This window comes from Nesoenas mayeri (genome assembly GCF_963082525.1).
Source record: "Nesoenas mayeri genome assembly, chromosome: 3".
Classification (NCBI taxonomy): Eukaryota; Metazoa; Chordata; class Aves; order Columbiformes; family Columbidae; genus Nesoenas; species Nesoenas mayeri.
In genome coordinates this window covers 51,043,889-51,066,203 of record NC_137544.1, presented here as the reverse complement: position 1 = coordinate 51,066,203, position 22,315 = coordinate 51,043,889, and the positions used below count along the sequence as shown (strand labels likewise).

Genomic DNA, 22,315 nt, shown 5'->3' with positions numbered 1-22,315 from the left:
AGATGATCCTGGTAAATTATATGTATACCAGTGCAGAGGGCTCGGACAATAGTTTATATTGAAAAGCTCCTGAATATGCATGATTATCCTTATTTGTTTCAAACTGCAAGCATGAAAATTAAGATTATGGGATTTATCAGGTTTTATATTTTTCAGTAAAACTGGCAAGAACATTTTTATTACATTTTCATATTTTTTTTCTTACCTGTGATAAAATTATATAGTCTCTGAAACATAAAGAGTACTGTTTTATTTTCAGAAATGCAGAGAATCCTCAATAAAGTCACCAGGGTGGGAAACAAAGCCCCTTGCAGAGACACTGCTGCAGCGTGGCCACCACAGCTCAGCCACGGTCTTGCCCTACATGGGCTCAAGAATCTGCTCACCCGTTCTCAGCAACCCCACTCCTATCCCTTTTTGAGGAGTGTTTTAAATCTGATTAATGAATTTCATGGTTATTTGTTAAAGTCTACTCATTTTAAAAATAGAACTGATTCTGAAGAGTTGGTTGGGAGGAAAGTAGTCTGATTTATAATTATTGATTACTTCCAGCAAAAGTCTTTCTGGTCTTGTAAAGCCAAGCAGGGGCATAAATTGGGAGAGAAGATGAATTTAATGCCTGGGTTTATTTGATATAAGATATTCATACACACAGGCTTAGGCCTCTTTCTAGCTATAGTTATAAATATTTATCTGAGTGGTCTCAATGAATGCAGCATGCTTTCTAATGTGTTTGTATATTGGTACTTGAGTATAAAGATGGGTCTTGATCTTGAAAAGAGCTGTGCATGAAATTGATTCTGTACAATGTCAGTGACTCCGTTATCATGATGAAACTATTCTGTGCAGTAAACGTGTGTGCAAATCTTTGCCAGGTTAATGCTCAAGTTGCCAGAACCACAAAACATTACAGAAAAACTATCAAGTATGCAAACTGAAAAAAAACCAGATTATTTAATACTGCTTTTCTAATATTCTCTGATTTCAGTAAATGTAGATAATTCTTGAAGCAAGACTAATGAAGATAGTTTCTTTTTCAATACAGGCCTTTCCTGACTTTAGATATTGACCATCAGACCTAAGTAACTATCTCTTGGATATCTGTATTCTTATTGATCTGGGTAGTGATGATCAATTGCTGTGGGGAAAAATAATCTCCAGTGATGCTTGAGAAACTAAATACAATTTTCATAATCTGCAAAATCAACATGCCATTTTTTGGTTAGGCCTAAACGGTTCACTACAGATTATGAGGTTTAGTGATCATTCAATGCTCATGGGACTTTCTCCCTTATTCAGTCCCCTTTGCAACATTGCAGAAGAGGACTGAGAAAGCAGTTCCACATCCCTCTTCAGAGGAGGTGCACTTGATAGGGATAAACTTTCAGTGGAGACTTCTTTCTGTCATCCCACAGTCCCTAGACCGTCAGTAGGCTTCTGCCTGTGCCACGGGTCTCCTCATTTGAAGAACTGACTGAGACATGGTGAAAGCAAGTTGCTTTGTTTTTTCAGTTGGGTATTTTTCTGGTAAAGTAAAGCAACAGAAGACAGCAACCCTAAATGGAGCTGAGAGACATGCTTAGGAAGACAGCAGTTAGTCCTGACCAAGAAAATATGGGAGCCAGTTTTGTCTATCACCAGGAAGATATAGGTCCATGTGTGGGTTTTGTTTGACCTCTTATCTGGAGTTTAGCTCTTATTGAAATGCCAACACATGGTGCAGACAAGCTATCTCCTGTGCTTCCTGCTCCAAACATTACGTGTCCCCCAGGCTGTGGTGCTTTCCAGCTGTTATAAAGTTTGTGCTGCACTGCTGGGATGTGGCCAGTGCCTCTCCAGGCTGCTTTGCTGCATCTGGATCCAGACACCTGTGCTCGGTCTGCATGTCAGGTTATAGGTGCTTTACAAATGGAAATATACTGGTCAACTTAGTTTCATTGGCTTACTTGGTGACTGGAAGACAGACATTATTTTTATATGTGGTTGTATAATTAACTGATCACCTAGAGCAATTGTTTGGCTTGTGCCTTTGTTTCCTTAAAATGCAGAATAAAGAATGAATTAAATTCTATTGCTGTATTACTGTAAACTCCATTGATTTATTTTTACTTCTAAGAAGTGCCAAACCCAGCTCAAAACAAAACAAAACAAAACAAAAACAAAAAAGCCATAGGACTGGTTTGAAGGGCGGGTGCTCAGCAGGGAAAGCGCTGGGGTGTGAGGGAGAGGAGAAGCCGCAGGTGTGCTCCAGGTGAGGGTGTCTGCCGGTCTCAGGCAAGCAAAGGCTTCCCAGCGGGAACTGAAACCAGCTCATACCAGGAAGCAAAAAGAAATATTCAAGCTGTCCACGTCGGAGACTACTAAGGAAACAGGCAGTTTAGCTTGGTTAATCATTACCTAGACAGAATTTACAGACGTTCACTGCTGATCATATGACAGGACTACACCTGAGATAAGAAAACACCCATCCCAAGCGGTAGGAGTTGAGAAGCCTCCCCTACTTACGTGTTCTGACTTCATTATTTTGCTGTGGAAGAAGAGGCTCCACGCTCCCTTGTTCCCAGAGCTCAGCTCAGCGCAGCTGTTGTGTTTCTTTCCTGTTCTAAAGAGGAAGTGAGAAATTCCCTGCACATGTGCTCCGGCATTTGGATACTCAGGTTTCACTCCAGATCCAGGAGCTGCCTGTAATGAACTCTCAGTGGGACTCAGAGAGGAGCTCCCAGCTGTGCCAAGAGTCGTTTCATTCTGTGCCAAAAGAGGAGGAAGAGAAGAAATCCTACAAAAAGCTAAGATGTTGATGCTGCAAAAATTGATCTAAGAGTATTGCAACTGGGAAAAGCGAAAGAAAAGCAGACGTAGGGGAAGGCACGAGGAAACAGGATGGGAAACTTTTGTCAGAAGCACTGCACCTGTTTGGAGCCCTACCTCCCATGTTTCTTCTCAGAGAGAGACGGTGAGCAGGATGAGAAAGGCGGCCAAGTCTTCGCCAACATTGCTGTGGTAAAGCATGACTTCCAAGCAGGACAGAAAGACAAAGAGAGTAAGATAAAAGGAAAACCGTTACCTCCACTGCCTGGCCAGCATCTGGTGAACATTTGCAAATTTGTGGCACTCTTTGACTATGAGGCTCGCACTGAGGAAGACTTGAGCTTCCGAGCTGGGGATAAGCTTGAAGTGCTTGATGCGTCCCATGAGGGCTGGTGGTATGCGAGGCTCCTCCTGCCAGCAGGGTCAGTCCGTCCTGGCTGCAAGCTCCAGGGCTACATCCCTGCCAACTACATAGCTCCTGACCAGAGCATCGAAGCTGAGCCGTGAGTACCCCATGTACCACACACTACAGTCTCTTTCCTGTTAGGTTAGATAGATTTGGGACAGGAGGTTATGGCCTTTAATCTTTCTGTGTAGTAACCCTGCCACACTCAGCTTCTGGTGGTCCTACTGGTGATAGCACCAGTTGGTATGTGCAAGGAAAAGACACTGTGGTCACAAGAAAATCAATTATTAAAGGCAGAGTGTTGAGGATTTGTTTTGGTTTAAATAGTTTCCCTCACCAATATACCCCAACCACCTGTTTAAGAAGCATCTGGGAATATCAGGTGAGTATCACTGTGGTGATTCATTATTTTTATTTGTATAACAGTCAGTGTGTGTCAGATGTTTCCCAGAGAGTGAAAAGATATAACCCCTGCCCTAAACAGGGTTCAGCCTGACCAGCTGCAAAGTTATCAATTAATTAGAGTTTCAGGAAGTTAGTTTACATCTTTACCTCTTCTTACAACTTATCTAACAGATAAGTTTTTTATGGTTTCCTCCGAATTATTTGTTTCTGCTCTGGAAACAAATCTCTACTCTCAAGACAAACTCCATTGAAGTATGTACTGCAAAGGGCAAAAGAGTGGATATAGCAACGGAGTACAAATTGAATTTGTTAAACTTTTACAGAGTTTAATTATGCAGCTCATGTTTTTCTGCCCTGTCAAAACATGCCCAATCTTATTTAATATTAAGAACTAGAGCAGAAATCACACAAAATCATTTACTTGGCTCCCTAGTGAGGGTGAGTAAAGTCTGAGTCAGTCTGGGATGAAGGGTTACTTATGTGTGTTGCAATCAAAGGCAGCGTTTGCTGAAGTAGGTCTGATCGCAGTTCCAGAGGTATGTTTTGGCAAAAATGACCAGTGTGGAAAAAGACAGCAGAAATGGCATTCATTATTAGCCTCATAATTAATTTTGACTTTAGAGGGATGATGTTGCAGCTTTTCAGTTAAATCTCATTTGGACCTGAAATACCATCTCTGATATGATCTGCCCACTGTACTGCCAAGGGCTAGAAAAATTGGGTCAGATTTGATTACGTCAGTCTTTTATCAGCTCTAGGATTTGTACTAGAGGCATATTAGGGCAACTGTAAGATTCCTCTCTAACCTGAAGACCCTAATTTCTGGAGTCTGACCAGCTGTTTTTATTTCTGTATTCCAGCAGACAAACCTTTCAATGATCATGTTCTAAAGAATTCCTCCAATTGCTGAAATTAATCTGCAGGGAGGGCATTTTTTGAACCACTAGAGAAATGGTGGTAGGTTCTAATTCAACTCAGCTTGGCCTTTGCTCTCCTTCAAGAACTAGTTTTATTAGAAGTCATCTAAGATTTCTGCTTGCTGTTAACACTTTGAAAGTAATTTTGCTCAGTTATAAAACAAAGCCTCAGCTCTTAAGGTCCCTCATATCTTTCTATGCCTACAGCATCAAAGATAGAGTTAACTTTGCCAAGTGCATTGTTGCATAACCTCTGTTTTATTCTTGTTACAGAATGAGTTTTATTTTATTTTACTCTTTTAACATAATTTTCTCCCTTTATTAAAAAAGACTAAGTTTTGGCAAAGGATTATACTTTATAGATTGTTAACAGAGGAGGAAACTGAGAGCTTTTACAGCTCAAATGAAGTCATTCCTCCAAAATATTTGACAAGATTTTAGTTTCATACCAAAAGTGATCTGGCGAAACATGCTGTCTTTCTTCAGATTTCCTCCTAAGTCAGTTGGCTTTAGTGATCTTTAACAAAAATAAGTATTCGAGACTGCCTGCTGTCAGGCCACACAAATATCCTTTCCTATAATCATAGACTAAGTTAGAAAGGACCTTTGAAGGACATGTGAACCAGTTGTCCCAATCCAAACATGCCCAAAATAAAATTACACCCATTTGCTTAGAGCCACTTCCCATTAAGTTTTCCATCCTTATGGCAAGGATTTTTTTCACTTATATACAACTGGAATATTCCTTGCTATGATTTCCTCCAAGGCTTCCCTTTCACCCACTCTCTACATTTCACACCTCTGTTATTGCAGTGAAACAATAAGAGCAATAGTAATGGTGGTATTTTAAAGAACTAGCCCTTGTTTTCCCTGCAGCAAAAGAATGAGTATGGCAAAAGTTACTTTGATGTCTCTTTAATTAAAATTCAGTGCTTTAATCATATTATCTGCCTTAACTTTAAATTCTGTCATCTTTCTGTTTTGATTTTAATTAGCTCTCTCCTTCAGTGTTGGCCAAATGCTCATGGCAATGATATAGACATGATTGGAAATAAGGAAAATTTTTATTGCATCCTTCTGTGCTTTATATCACTCCTTTACAGTCATAGCACAGAATGGATGAAGAATGGAACTCTTACAATCTCTGTCACATGTTCACCTGGCAAGATGCATATATACCATGTATTTACAGTGTGTTGCTTATGCTTTGCCAGGCACAGCTGATCAAGTATGTGAGCCAGTTGAAGGCACATTCTGTAGCACCAGCTAGCTTCTGCATGCCTGCAGAGACAATGGGAATTTTAGCTTATTTCTGGACTGTATCTCCATCTCATTAGATCAATACAAACTGCCTAAACTGTTCTGGGAAACAGACTTGATTCATGGTATGACTTTTAGGAAGACTGGGAAGAAAAACCAAACTCACCTTATTTCTTCAGCAGTTGATTTCAGCATGGTTGTATATAAACTTTTTTAAAAAATTGACATTCATATGCATGCATGGATGGCACATAAATTCACTTAAACAAAGGGATAGAGTGGCATGAAATATTCTGCATGTCGTGGAATGACTTAGAAATGACAAGGCCACTACATAAATTTAGCCAATATATGCTTGAAAGCTGCATGCAGAGCAGTCTAATTTCTTTTGCTAATCATTTCAATTTGGCCTGTAGCCTTCAAGATGATTAACAAGAAAATAAATTTAGGCCTTTTTTATCAACATTTTGACATGGTCTGCATTGCAGAGACAGTCATAGATTGGTAAGTCCATCTGGATCTGTGTTGCCTATTCTGGCAGATGATAATGCAAGATAATTGCTTGTTCTCTGCAAGTGCTGCAGCATACCATTTTGTCTCCTAGCTGAAGTGTCTGTGATTTTTTTCAGGGAGAAAGCCTTTTTTAAACTTTACCTTGGTAAGAAAGAGAATGAAGTAAAGTAAAAAGGAAAGTGAGAAACAGTTTTTCTTCCTAGAAGTCTCTTTGACTGCATTCAGCATGACTGAGGTAGTGCTGAGAAGGTGGATCAATAACTGGATGAAAGGACAGAAAGGACTTGCACTATCTCCATTCTGGGGAAAACAAAAAAATAAATTAATACTATTAATAACAAAAGGAATTTTTGTGTATCCTTGGCTATCAGAATGTTCCAGCACAACAGAGGAAGAATGAGGTTTCTTTACTGTGTTGCTTTCTTCAGACTGTTTTACTTTCCTCAGTTTATTGGTAGAAATTGTATGTTAAAATTTAAGGCACACTTTTTTAATATCATATTTTGTTAGTATATCTATATTATATAATGTAACCAACTTATACCAAAAGTGAAACACTTCCTGTTTGTGCATGATATTTCAAAAAAGTTTCTCTTGGTTTCTTCCTTTGGCTTGAGTGATCCCTTGCAGTGTGAATTACTTGGATGAAATCACTAACATTCTGTGTGACTAGGAGGAGGGAAAAAGGTAAATCTGTGGATTGGGTTCTGCCTGCTGTGGAATATATGCTGCAAAAGATTAAATACATCCAAGAAATGCCCACCTGCTACCATGAAGGCTGAGGAAACAGACTGATTAAACAAGGCCCTTCATTTTTGTATTTACCAGTAAAGCATCTTCTCACTGCTGACCATTTCTAGCACCTGCAGTACTGTCCCTGTCAGGGTGGAGGGGTTATGAAGGGATTGGGCCCAGTGCCTCTGGAGGCAGGTGTGCACTCCTGGCCCACCTGGGATAGGTGGGACAAGGCGGGGGATATGGGGGCAGAAGCATTTGTCTAGCAAACCATAGTTGTACAGTGAACTTTCACTTCATGAAGAATTAAATCTGTAACTAAAAAATGTTGTTTTACTTAATACCTGACCAAAAGCAGACATAGACTGTGCTAATGATAAATCAGCAACTGTAAGAACACTTGGTGCTTTACTTCTTTCTGCAACACGGGTAGCAGTCAAAACCACAAGCCAGATAGATTTTTAATTTCTAAGCAAGTTTGAGTGAGGTTGGATTTGCTGCATCCCATGATTTTGGAATGCTCTTCTTTCTGGATTTAGACACATAACATTTAGAAAAAGGAAAGCAAAAAAATGCAATTGAAGACACAGTCACATAATTTACGTTGCATGTCCAGAAAAGGATGAACGGAAAGAGCAATTCGACTAACAACAAAATCTGGATTAAAAGATATAAATTTCCTTGGCAAGGAGTCTGACCTTCCTATCTCTGTACTCTTTCTGTGCCTGTTATTCTGCACTATAAACAAGAACCATAGTAACACATTCACCTGCTCATATTGTATTATTGCCAGTTGTTTTAACTAAACAAGAAAGTGACATAGTGCAAATTGTTATGGACAACAAATACAGCCCAGCTGTATGGTTAATTTTAATGAAGTAAAATAATAATAATTAAAAAAAACAGTGTTAGAGCGACATGAAATCTTTTTTTCCTAGAGGAAAGGTGGAGTGTACTTAGAAGGCACTTTTGCTTGCCATGCTGATGGATCTGTTGACTGTTTATTGAATGTCTGCTTTATTCCATGTGTTCATGCCAACATTATTGACCCAAGATTGTTGTGCTGAGGGAAGTAAATCCACACAAATTCCTAGTAGATTAGGTCAAAGAAGATCACAGCAATTGCTTTTAAATTTTGCCAGTTTCAGAAACATTCCATATTTCAGAGACGTTTCTTATGTAGGTATTCCTCAGCTGGTGGAAACCAAGCGCCAGATCTAATCAGTGAAACTTCACCAGTCAATTCCACAATGAGATTTTTAAAGAACCCTTTGAAAGCAGAAGTGACTTGTAGGTTATTTTTGTCTGTCTCAATAATTACTTCACCTTCTGTGACCTGACTCATCTTTAACTATTTCACACATTGGCTGAATCTGAGTTTCTGTACATGAACAATAAGGCATTCCCTGGGCTGACCTGTTTCAGACTTTCTGCAAAATCAGACTTATGAGGTTTCTTTGGTTCATGTGGGTCATTTTTCAAAGCAGTATTTAGAGCCAAAATATCTAGAGTATCTTTTTAAAGTGAAACCTTAGATTCTGCTGAACACCTCAGAAAACTGAATGTAATCCACTGTGGTCTCAGTGCGGTCCTTCTCTCCCACTCTTGTAATTCCTCTCTCTATTACAGTACAAACTCTGGAGGATACCACCAGACTCAGCAGTAGCTCTTGTACTGAAATGAACTTGTAAAAGCTGTTCATAGCTAATACGACTATGCAAAATAGTAGTAGGTTGTTCTTGGAACATGTTATGTTAAGTATGAAAGCTATTTTTGTATAGTTTTTAGTAGAAAAGTTTACTGTATCACCAAAATCTGTTTTTTTATAAGCATTTGTATATTAGCTCATAAAAAATTCAATTATTTCTTCCAACGAATATGTTTTATGTATGCACATGCATATACTTTATATATGTGCTTTTGTGTGTGCATACAAATGTATGCACAAAGTTTAGAAGGCTGATACTTTTAAGACCATGTAAAACAGCCCTGTGAGACATGATGTGTATTGCAAAGCCTGAAGATTATGCTTGTGTTGATTTTTGACCTGTTCACAGCATCTGAAGTACCCAAAGTTTGGAACTGCCATGAGTGTTTTGGAACACCTCTTTTGAATTTAAATGATTGAATACTAGAAAAAAATTGTTAATTTAATCACTTGACTTTAGTCATGATTGAGCATTCCAGTGCTGTCTTCAAGCACATCTCAAACTTTATCTTAATTTCTGTTGATTTCTTAAATATGCAAAGATATACTGAACACAAAAGGTGATGGCTTACAGAACTGTGAAATGTCAGATTTCATCAAGTGCCAGCAGTATTTGCACATCCACGTGTATACCCATGTCCAGAAAACATGTGCCTCTGCTCAGCAAGGTGGAAGGGATTATGACATTGTAGATGAACAATGCAGTTCATGCAAACCTGTCTAATTTAGGTCACCTCTTTTCTAAATATGCAACATTGTCTATTCAAACTTGGAGAAAAAAAGAAATTTCTTCCTACCTTGTCTATTTGAACTTAGTGTGTATGTTACATATTATATACAATAATCATTATTATACTAGTTTCCATTACCCCTGTTATGAAAGATTTGACAGTGAATTATGTGAAAGCCAGAAAAACCTGCAAACACCTGGTTGGCTTTTCTTACAGCATTCTGAAACCCAGGTGACCTTTACAGTACCTCTTAGAAAAATAAAACATACATGCTTCTTAGAATAACTCAGTGGTCCTGTTTGATGTTTTTTCTTCAGATTCAGTAGGAGTGTGTTGTGCATTAGCCTAGATTAGCTGATTTTGAGCAATGCTGTTGGCAAAAACATCTGTCAGGTATTGTACAATGGTTAGTGATTCCTCAATAGCTGTCTCTGAGGTCTCTGTGCAGGACAATGCAGAGCTGTGCAGTGCTGAGTGATCTCTGAGCAGGTTTAGAACTAGAAAATACCAATAGTTCAGCGAAGCTAGAAAGTCCTCAAGCTGGGCTGATTTTAAACAAAACTCAGGTATCGCTGTGAAGAATTATTTTGTAACATGTAAAAAGCACTGTTGGTTATAGAAGACTTTGGGGCTTTCTTTGTGTAGGATCATATCTGTACTGAAGAGGTTAAGCCATAAAGACATTAGAGATACCCTGTGAGGTCAAACCAATGGGCCCTTTAGCCCCATTATTCTGTTTCAGAAAGGATTTTATGAAAAGTGCACAGGCCCATCCACTTTCTTTGATCTGTTCCCTTTGTACTTCACCAGAGGCTGGAACTGTTGTATAAGCAATGTCAGAGGGTACATCACTGCCATGTCTAATTACAGACCTATTGTCAAGTCTGTTTAGCAAAAGTGTAGGTGTTGACACTGCACAATTCTTTATTTCTGTCTGCAGGCAAAGACCAAGCACCACAAAAAATCCTTTCCTCTCTGCAGAAAGTTTTCTATTCCTAAACAAGTGTTTGACTTTTTTTTCTGGCTTGGTGATTACCTAGTCATGAGGTATAAAAACAAACAAACAAACAAAACCCCGCAACAAACAAACAACAACAGCAAAAACAAACAAACAAAAAAGGCAAAAAAACACTACCACCAAAAACCTAAAAACTCTCAACTAGGCACTAAAGGAGATGGCAGCACTGCACAGGTCCCTGTGAAATGCACCCATCTGGTCCATTACACACCACATGTGTCTGCCCCATCTACCCTAAAGCACTCGAGTCAGCCTGGGCTGCAAAGCTCGGTGTCTTCGCCCTCACAGATTAACTCATCAGTTCATTTTGGTTCCTACCAAAGGTGTAGAACTGAACCCAGGATGTGTGCAGTTATTATCTTACAGATGTTATCTTCTAACATGAGGCTACAGCAGAGACACCTGTGTAAACCGTACAATAATGATACAGCCCTCCCACAGCCTAGTTTAGATAACCTAGCATTTACTTGCACTTTAATTTTAAAACAGATTAGTAGAAAAAGATATGATTAGTCAGAATTCAGAATGTTTTTCTGTAATCAAATGTTTTGTTTCTTTTCAAGTTATGCAAACAATGTGCACATAGCAAAGAAAGAATGTAATTTATTAAATCTTATTTAAAAGAAGACAGAGTATTATTCTGTATTTGCTACTACATGTAAGAAGAAAAAGCATTTTTGGTGATTTTTAAATACTGCTATATAGGATATATTTGCAGACTCTTCTTGTGTTAGAACTTTAAAAATAAAATATTAAACTTCTTAGTTAAGCTTATTCTTCATGGGAGTTTTATTAAAAGTTGACATTCATAACTGCATAAGAAAACCATAAGAGTTACAAGAAATTAGAATGGAAATCTACATCTTTGCAGTTTTCAATTCTCCAGACATGCTTAGAATTCGTCTGGAAATAGCTTTTCAGATGATCAGACAAAATATTGATCGTGAGTACATTCCTTTATCACTTAAAACAGATAGAAATACAGTTTTTCTGTGCTGGTGCACTAATCTTAATTAATGAAAACTGGAAAAATAAGGAAGTGAATTAATAATGAATGATGGCTCCAGAAAGGATTGCAGCAATTGACATTTTCTTTATTTCTATGCAGACTAGTCTGTAATCTTTATTATTTTACATTGTAAATTTATCTGTGGTAATGTTGGTAAACATTTTCCCTTAGCTTTCTCTCATTAAAGCAGATAGATCACTAGTTTCCTGAAAAATTAATAACATTTTTTCTGAATTTATAGCACAAATGATTTGGTAGCACACTTTTCAAACCTCACTACAAAAGAAGAGAAAAAAAATATCTGAGACTCACATGTGGGAATGAATATATACCATGAATTTCAGAAATGATGAGAACTCACAAACCTCTATCTTCCTTTTGAAACTATTGATGTTTTAATTTAGTGGAACTTTCTGTGAGGGTATATGGAAGGAGTCTCTGCTCCTCTAAGGATATCTGGTCGAAGAAGCCATACACAAGGACATGCAGAGAGCAACCTGAGGGACGGGTGGGAAGGGAGGTGGTGATGAGGACAAACCTGCCAAGTAACACTCACCAATAAGGGTGTGTGGAGTGTGGGAATGTTTGTTTTTCAGGGAGATTATGTGAGGAGCTTGCCAATAAGGAAAGGGAGGGAGAAAAACACACGCAGGAACCAAACCTAACCTGATTAGTATTAACAAAGACGATAATCAGAAATAAACCTGGTCAGCCACACTAGTTGTTGGGCTATCAAGAAACAGTAGGCAAACCCAGACTTTGCAACTGATAAGGATGCAAACCTAGGTGTCTAGGATGTTGGAGGAGGGTCTGTAGGGCTATGTCAAGCGATGAAGTGATGTTTGTAGAAAAGGGATCAGGGAGGAACAAAGCTGGCGTAGACAGAAATGAGTGTAAAAGGGACTATTGATGTGTAAACCAGGGCTGGTCAGTTTGCTTGTCTGGCTGAACCCTGAGCCTGGTCAATGCACTTCGTCCTGTATTCTCATTAAATCCTTTCTTGACTATTTCTGTGTGTAATCTTACCCTCTGTCTCATGTGTGGGTGCTGCAAAGGCCAGGTCCCAGCTACTAGGGGCACTGGTGTGACTGAGTACTGGGCCAGCAACTGGAGTCGGAGCTTATTTGCCCTTAGTCCATGTTGTCAGCTGCTGGAGCAAGTGGGGTCTCAGCACCAGATGGTGGAACTGGGGGAGGGTCTCAAAACCAGCTGTTGGGGCCACCAGTGTGTGTGAAGAGAGTGAGGGTAAAATGGACTGAGATCAGGGCAGGGATTCATGGTGGAGAGGGGGACTGTGCTGGTATTTGAGAGGGGGAATCCTCAAATGTGTGTGTTTGGGAGCAGTGGGGAGGGATAGAGGTAGAGGTAGAGGTAGAGGTAGAGGTAGAGAGACAGATAGATAGATAGATAGATAGATAGATAGATAAAGTCAGTAATGACCTTCTGGCTCTGCCGGCCAAAGAGGAGGAGCCCTCATCTGAGCCCTGTATGTGGGTGCTGTTGCAGACAAAGGCTTCTCTGTGTCAGTCTATGTGACTGGATGTGTCTGTGTGTCTCTGAGACGCATGTGCTCAGCTTCACCACTGGTTGAACCTGCAAACAGGAAAGTGGCAGCTGCATCCTTTGGCCTGGTCAGGGTCCCTGGGTCCACAGGCTGGGCTCTGGCAGCTGGCCAGGAGGTTCTTGGGCTGCAGCAACTGGAGGAGGCAGCTGCTCCTAATGCCCCCTAGCAGCCTCCTTTAACCCCACTTCTAAAAGGAGAATCTTGGCTTTCTGTTCCTTTTACTGCATGATTTTCCCAAATACCTACAGATTTATGAATGTTTAGAAGTGTGTATATATTCTCAGCCACTAACAGGGATGAACCAGTATTATTTTTATACATAGAAAATAACCTGATTTTTTTGCTGCTCCAGAATGACAAGTCGGTTGGCTTGGAAAGATACTTACTAGTTTTCTGAATACTTCCAAACAAAGAGAAAACGAGATCTTGTTCTTACTACAGAGTTAAAACTTTTAACTTCCTTTGATGCTGACATACCTTTATGACATCGTGTTGTGATCTCTTGCAAAATAAACCATATGTGTGGATCTTGGGCGGATAATATACCGAGATTTCACAGGGGTAGAGAGCTGAGTATACTCTAGGAAAAAAATTCTTCACCGAAAGTGTTGTCAAGCCCTGAAACAGGCTGCCCAGCGAAGTGGTTGAGTCACCATCCCTGGAGGTGTTTAAAATATGTATAGATGTGGTGCTTAGGGACATGGTTTAATGGTGGATTTGACAGTGCTAGGTTTGTAGCTGAACTCTATGATCTTAAGGGTCTTTTCCAACTTAAATGATTCTATGATTCTAGCTTTACTTCTGGAAGTCAGAGGTGTCTTTATTGTGACATCTTTCCCAGGTTGCCCTGAAAAATGGGAGACCATTTGGTTAAGAAAATTGTCCCCATGTGAACTATTCTGTCCTTTGGCTTGGGGTCACCTGGGGGTGTCAGACTGCACTGTGACTTTCCAAGACCCCTGGGGGTGGAGTGATGTGGTTGTTCTCCACTGAAAGTTGACCTCACAGAGGGCATAAATGTGCTCAGGCTGCTGGGAATAGGCCGAGGAGTTACATGTCCAAGTGAATTTCCAGGAAAGAGCTCTGCATAAAATGGATGGAGAGATCTGCTCTGCCACCAGCGTCCTGTGCAGCCAAGGGGAACTTTTTGTTTCCAAGGGTTTCTGTATTGCTTCTCTACTAAGCTGAGTTTCCCTGAGAGAAAATAAAACAATTTCTCAGGAATGATTTTCTCAAGAAAATCAATTGAGGTTTTTGGAAGCTGTAATGGTTTAAACGAATATATGATTTAACATTTTCTTGTCCTTTTGAGTTTCCCTTAATGTTAAATCAATTGATGTTATTAGTGTGCTCTGTACCATGCTAACATTAAGGCTACCTCAAGGTTTCAACTTTGTTCCTCAGTTGTTATGAATAGCAGAGTTATTGCTACTTTTAGAGTATATTATGGCAGTATATCAGGACTTTTGTTCATGAATGTGTTAACAAATGCATGCAGGTACTAGCACTGATGCAAGATTTTACAATGCTATTTGGAAGACTGTGCAGCAGAAATAGGGCCTGAGGAACAAATTTTATTTTATTTTTTAAATGAGTGATTATATGGCTGTATTTCACACCCAAAGTCCCAAAGCAATGGCCTTTAAAAGCAATGGCAGACTTTTATAGTCTCCAAAGACATGCTGTTTTAGAACAAGTTTTAAATGCAATGAAGTCTTTATCCAGGTACAAAACTACTACTGGGAACAAACTTTAACTGTCTCTTAAGTTGGAAGAATATCAGGGACTTATGTAAGTAAAACACCACAGAAAAAGTAATACAATACAACTTTCATCTATCATTTATTTTCTCCTATAGAAGAAGAACTTTAGAGCAGATTAAATAATACAACATGCAGGTGACCGGTATTGTGGAGAATGAATGAAAATGTTGAAATTATGAAATAATGAAGTGAGGGCTTACAGGATGAGATATATTTATGGAGATTTCCTCAAATTAACTCTATCTGATTGTGATTTGGTGGCTGCTTTATTATGTTTTGTTCCTATTGTACAAAGAAGCAAGTATTGGATGAGCTATACTAATCTACAGAGCTGGTGCACTAGTCTTTTTAGTGCTGTCCATACAGGTGAAATAGTCGCTTCCCAGTCACCGCAAAGTGCAAGAGTAGCCAAAGGTGCAATGGTTTGTCATCCTGAAGCAAACTCAGAGCAAATTCATTTCCGTGTTTGCAGCACAGTCAAGTGCTATTATCAACTACTGAAAAATTAATTATGCATAATCCCTTACAACAGAATCACATGACAGTACAGGTATGGCCTACTGAAGTACTTACTGAAATGTTTTATGCACAATGTGTCACAGATTTTTTAGGCTAATGCCCAAGTAATCTTTGTGCTTACGTTTTCAAGACAGTAGATTTGTTCTAGACTGTAAGAGGAAATGTCTATCTCTGTGGTGGGTTTTACCACACTTACTCACTGTTGAACGTTACCTTATCCAAACAATCCCACGCAGTTACTTACTGTAAAAGTCCCTGAAGCCCTGACAAGCCCTTTCTTTATGGAACAGATTATTATTTCTAACAAAAACAAACGAGTAACTTAAACCAGAGCTATTTCTTAGACCAAAGCAGACTTTAGAGGCTTGAAGTCCTTTTTGACACATTTCCTGCCCTCTCCTGCCGCTTCTTCAGCTGGGCTCCTCCAGTCATTTGTTAGTGCAGCCTGGGGTCTCTTTTAGGTCTCAGGTATACACAAGGTCCATCTGCCTTTGTAGGCAGGTGTTTCACATGTTTACTACAGCTACATTGCTGTCATTGGGCTCATGTAGGGTAAGCTAATGTTAGCATTAGATTCAGGTTTTCAGTGAGGAGTAAATTGAAACCGTATTTTTTACTGTACTATGCAATGTAATTATGGTGAATCTGGTCCATGAGTCTAGTAGTATAAATATTTTTTGTTTGTTTCTCTCAAAACCCTGCAATTTCCTATCTCTGTAAAAATAAATGGTAGCAAAATTTCTGCCTGCTTCTGGTGGTAGCTCAGCTATGTTTATTCCCAAGAGGATTACCTCTTTGTAACAGTGGTACACCCTCCAAATTACTGAATGTAAATGGCTATGCATGTTATGTATTCCAGCAAAATAGTGACTAAGGTATGTTTGATAAATATGTTTAAATTACCTCATTTTAACTAAAGTTCCCATTTCATGGATGACTGTATCACCTGTGTCCTAGTGTTTATGTTCATGAGCAAACAATTATGAGAAGGAAGGAAAAACAGGTCCCTTCTCCTGCAAGAAGGAAGCAGTGATGTTTCACCTTTTGTTCATTTAGCTTTTTTTTTTTTTTCCTGAAAATGGTCCTTAATTTTAGTTGTATATCAAATCATGATATTTTACATAGCCTGAGAAAATATGAAGGGAATAGTTTGATCGTGTCTTGTCTTCAAATAACTTAGTCCTTTCTGAACAAAAATAAAAGAAAAAATGCTTATGTTTTGATGGAAACTCCATTTGAAAAAAGAAATAAAAAACCCTTTACATTTAAAAGCTTTTCAGATTAGATACCTTCACAAATTAAGCTATAATATTTTGTTTAGAAAATCTATGGAGAAGTAGCACTTAATGTTCTTTCCCTTTTTTTTAACTTCTGTGTCTCTTCAGTTATCACCTCGTATATTCTGCCATCTCACCAATAAAACTCTCTCAAGTCTAACATATATTTAGTATTCACAGAAAAATACCAACCAGTCAGCTAAAATCTGTTGACAAGAACATTAGCAAAATGTTATCCAAAAGCCAAGAGAAAAATGGGATCTGTTATTCTCCAAAACTGTGCATTGTCATTATAATGAAAAGAAAAATCACAATGTTGGTCTTGAAATATAGAAAACACAGTGGAACTTACTGTGTGTTGCTATGGACAGACTGTCATTTTGAAACATACAGGCAGACTTCTAAATACATACACGACATAAACTAATCCTCATCTACGGTTTTGATAGATCTTTGCTGCTTACGTAGTGTAGGAATGAGCCTTTAGTTTTTTCCGAATATTCACATGTTCTATTTTTAGCTCCACAGAAAAAAAAACAACAACCAGAATTATTCTACCCACTGTCATTGTGAAAAGACTCAGAAGCTCCAGGTCCCACACACAATTCGTGGGGATAGTCTTAATTCTAACTGGTGATAAGTTATTCAACAACAAGGATCTGAGCAATATACATGACTCAGATCTTTATGTATGATGCAAATTCATTGTGGTTGCAAAAGGTTAAGTGTACTGCCCTACAAACCATCCCTGAAAACCTGCATTTCTAGTTTCACTTGGAGGAAACTAGTTTCTGATTATGGTAAATAAGTAATCAGAACAGAGCCATGTCACTGTATGTGTACATTTTAAAGGATTTTTTATTTCAAGTATTGTCCAAGTCAGGTACTTTTACAGTGTTTTAAGATTTTAACTGATTTAATTATACAGATACAGAAGGCTGTTGTTACCCAAACATTTTTAAAGACTTAATTTGACTCACTTTTTGCCGACAGTACTTTGGTGAGTAAGGTTTAAACCAGTACATTTGGCAATGATCTCTAGTCAATAAATACACAATGAAAATGAATGTTAAAGTATTCTCTTGGCTAGTACGAACATGAGTGGTGTGATGAAGCAAGAAAGGGAAAGCGGAAAGATCTGTAGAGAGCAATCCTTACAGCAAGAGTTAGTTTGTGACACTGGTTCACGGGATATTCTGTGAAATTGTTTCCCCAAGTAAGGCTTAAATCGCTGCCAAAACCACATGCCCTGTGGGAGCAGAATAGGCTGGAAACCAGCATTTGCTGAGCAGGTGCAGCAGCTCAGTCAGCAGCAGTTTATAGCCCTTGAGCAACAAATGCAGTCCTTGCTTTTTCCTTTTCTTTATTTTCTCTTCATCATTCCCTGTTACCTTGGACTTTTTCCTTCTTCTCCTCCATCCCTTTGGTAATATTCTACAGTCATCTCTGCTTTGAATTTTTACTATCCTGTTTCCTTCCTCCCTTCTGCAATGTCCTATGCATTCTCTTATTATTAGTTTTAAATTTCTTCCTCTTAAATTTTGTCCTTGTCCTATGCATCCTTCAGTATCTGATAATAAAAGACAATGAGGGATAGGCAGCATTAAAACAATCCCAGGCAAGCCTGTAGAAAGCAGCAAGGAGGGTGGGCTTTGTATCTGAAGGAGCTGAAACTACCTTTGCAGAGTGAAAGTCTGTGAGCCCTAGTGTAATCCTGGACATTTAAATATGTAGATATGGCATAGTATGTATGCTATATCTGGGAAGGCGTATGTTTTTCCCTTTCCTTCCTTCCTTCCTTCCTTCCTTCCTTCCTTCCTTCCTTCTTTCCTTCCTTCCTCCTTTCTTTCCTCCTTTCCTTCTTTCCTTCTTTCCTTCCTTCTTTTCTTCTTTCCTTCCTTCTTTCTTTCTTTCCTTCTTTCCTTCCTTCTTTCCTTCCTTCCTTCTTTCCTTCCTTCTTTCTTTCCCTCTTTCTTTCTTTCTTTCTTTCTTTCTTTCTTTCTTTCTTTCCCTCTTTCTTTCCCTCTTTCCCCCTTCCTTCCTTCCTTCCTTCCTTACTTCCTTCCTTCCTTCCTTCCTCCTTTCTTTCCTCCTTTCCTTCTTTCCTTCTTTCCTTCCTTCTTTTCTTCTTTCCTTCCTTCTTTCTTTCTTTCCTTCTTTCTTTCCTTCTTTCCTTCCTTCTTTCCTCCCTTCTTTCTTTCCCTCTTTCTTTCTTTCCCTCTTTCCCTCTTTCCCCCTTCCTTCCTTCCTTCCTTCCTTCCTTCCTTCCTTCCTTCCTTCCTTCCTTCCTCCTTTCTTTCCTTCTTTCCTTCTTTCCTTCTTTCCTTCCTTCTTTTCTTCTTTCCTTCCTTCTTTCTTTCTTTCCTTCTTTCCTTCCTTCTTTCTTTCCCTCTTTCTTTCCCTCTTTCTTTCCCTCTTTCTTTCTTTCCCTCTTTCTTTCTCTCTTTCCCCCTTCCTTCCTTCCTTCCTTCCTTCCTTCCTTCCTTCCTCCCTCCCTCCCTCCCTCCCTTCCTTCCTTTTCTTTCTTGTGCCATCATCAGGTTCACTGTAGACTATAAAGAGAACATTGAAGCAGGCAGTGCTCATCTCCCACGCTCTCCTTCAGGCATGCAGTTCATCATTTGTAAAGCACATCTGTTTCTTAACTATGTTATATCTGGAAGGCTTTCATGTTTGCAGTGATATTTCCTAATTGCTTGAAATTCTCTTGGAGAAATTATATTACTTCATTAGTGTTATAATTAGGAGAGCCTAATATTTTCTATCAGATGAAATTGTTTAGTTGCTTATAATTTTTCCAGGCTTCACCTGGTCAGATGTGAGTTTTCTACAGTTGATATCAGGCACATGCTGCCTCTTTCTTTCCCTGAAACTAAAAAATGTGGCTCAGAACAGTAAGATAAATCATTTTTGCATGTACTTTGTTGAAAGGTTTTGATATTTAGTAGGGGAGACTGAGATATTAAAAGTGTGTGCTTTTTTGTTATCTAAGAAAACTTTGCTTCAAACTAACTAAGCCTTTGAAAATAAAATTGCACTTTGTATGTGGTAACAGAACAGATTAACTAGAATTTGACAGCTGCCTTCTGTTTTTTTGATATTTTGGGAAAGCACAGCAAGTGCTTGGAGCCTTCCTCTCAGCTCAGGGAGGATGTGCTGGTGGCGCCCTTGGTAAACTTCTGTGCCTGCTTCTGTGCTGATGTTTACCCACAGCAGACTGCAAACCTGTCATGGATTACAAGCTGGCTCAGCAGCCCTCTTTGTCCTGCACAAATGATGGCAGTGACGAGTGTTGCACGCCAGCCTGTTCAGGTTTCCATGTGCTGAGTAAGGGCAGCGATCACAGGATGGTCATATGATGAAAGTAACTGAATAAGATCATGGAGGATCTCGCTTCCTCTGTCTCTTTAGTTTTCTATGTGTCGCTCCTTGTCTTCTGTGACACAGAAGTTAGAAGCTATTGGTCTCTGAATATACTACTTCATATTGTATGATAAATTCCCTGGAAGACAGTCCCTAGGTGTTTCAAATTGGACATCCAAAAGGAACAGAAAATGCTTATAATAATGTCTTATTGCCATAGTCCCTTTCTGTGATGTTTCTCCACTGTAAAAAATATTTTGCAAGCAAAACTGCCACAATGCAGTTAATGAATGTGCATAAAGAATTCGAATATTATAGTCGTGAACACCATAATAGAGGCTGCTAGGAAATTAGCCATTCATGTAATTTTATAACTTATATTGAGAGCAGAGACTAAACAATGTACCATAAATAAACTCGATGTACACAATGACAAAACAAATAGAGGATAACTATTCAGTGAGCAGCATTCATATTAACACTGTAGGAAGCAATAGATGTGGCTATGTAATTAAAGATGGTATCATACTGGATATTCCTGAAAGCAATATTAATATTGCCATCTTCTAACTTTGGGGTTCTTGACTTTGCAGCTACAGCTTTCTATGACTATAGATTTTGAGGCATTTAAAATGTGAACTTAATATACTGTTAAAGCTTTATTTGTTCTAGCTATTGCACAAGCTTTCTGCATTCCAGAAGAAACTAGAATATATTTGATTTTAATATACACAGTATCTATTTTACTTTGTCTTCACCCAAGACTTTGCTCTTCTTAGTCTACAAAATCTTTTCTTCTTCTCATAGCCTAGCACTACAGACACAGTTAACACAATCCAATGAATCTACTGGAGGGCCAGCTAGCCTGTTTATCATCATCATTTCTTCTGCAATGGAGAGTTCTGGTTGGGAACCACAGGAATCACAACAATTGTTCCCAGATGCTGAGACTTAGTGATCTCATGAGATTTATCCTTACATGAGATGATAAATCCCAGTAGCAAGCACTTATGAAAAATGAGAAATGAGATGCCCTCATGCCAGGATTCCCCTTGATGAAGATATATCCTTTCATTTGCTTGAAGAGAAGATCATAGGATAGGAGTATGGGTCTCAGCAACGGTACTGACACAGTCAGGGAACACCCCACGACAAAGCCTGCCGTATGTCCATCAGCTGTTGATCTGTGGTCGAAAACCTGCAAGTAGAATTGATGACTAGTAGAGATGGGATCACTATGCTCTGAATGATCACAAGAAACCTCACTGGTACCTGAGTATTGGGCATCATCTGCACCAAGTAAGGATTGTGTTTATTATGGACCTACATGAAGGTCATCTTATCTGTCCCCAAAGTAAGTCCTCTTATATATGGTGGCCAGAAGTGATGTGGAAGGAGCCTGGAATTTTTAATGAAAGGGTCCTGAGAGCCATCAATGACGGTGTAAAAAAGGGATTTTGAGAAAGCTGCTAGAAACAATACCCAAAAAGCCTATTCAAAATCCTACACTGAAAGGAAGAGAGAATGGGGTGTTGGATAGTTGGATACAATTCTGGCCAAGAAAGCGTGCTCTTGGGTTTCACTGACAGAAAAGCACTACCACTGTGCTAACCAGACAGCTCCTGCTAGAAATGGAAACTTATGCCTGAATACAATTATTTGTGCCATACCTGGTAATCTTGCATTGATAATTGTAATCCAAAGTGATCTGGCTGTAAGTTGAAGTTCAGAGTGAAACTATGTATGAATTGCTAATTCAACCTTCTCTTGAACTGCCTAGTGCCAATGTAGCAGACTGAAGTCAGAGAAAGTGCTAGATAAGTAATATGTGCCATGAATGGTGCTTGATGTCTTAGTCCTGTTTTTTTCTAAGTATTCTGTTTCCAAATCTTCATCTAACTTTGAGCTATATAAACTGAATAGATTTACTAAGGATTTGGTGTTGTTTTGGTCTGACCTTCCTGCTCCACAGAACAATATCTCATGGTGAGAAATTAGTTTAATTCCTTATTACTCTTTAGAGTACTTTTTTTTTTTCCCCTATAAAATACACACTTTTAGATTAAGTAAAATATTAAGCCTTTTGAGACGTAAGTTCAGTCACTAGAAATTGAAATAAGCCTTTCACACTTTATAAAAGGAATTAAAACCCCCATTTATAATGGAAAAAGTACTTTAAACTTGGATGTGCTTTTCTAAAAAAGAAGAATAACAAATTAAATTATTTGCTTTGAGGTTAAGGGGTTATTTTTCACAATGAATATTGCTTTTGGTACTGTAGGATTATTATTGCCAACCTAATGACTTTGAACTAAGAAT

General features: G+C 38.8%; 1 protein-coding gene across 1 annotated transcript in view; it reads left to right on the top strand.

The window, feature by feature from the left end:
• Nucleotides 1-2,880: 2,880 nt before the first annotated feature.
• FRK (fyn related Src family tyrosine kinase) overlaps nt 2,881-22,315 on the top strand; it is a gene marked incomplete at both ends in the record, with an annotated part of 52,161 nt that continues 32,726 nt past the window's right edge. The window contains one exon of the mRNA XM_080341414.1: nt 2,881-3,311. Within this exon, the coding sequence (XP_080197540.1) occupies nt 2,881-3,311 (431 nt within the window). The remainder of the gene's footprint in view (nt 3,312-22,315) is intronic.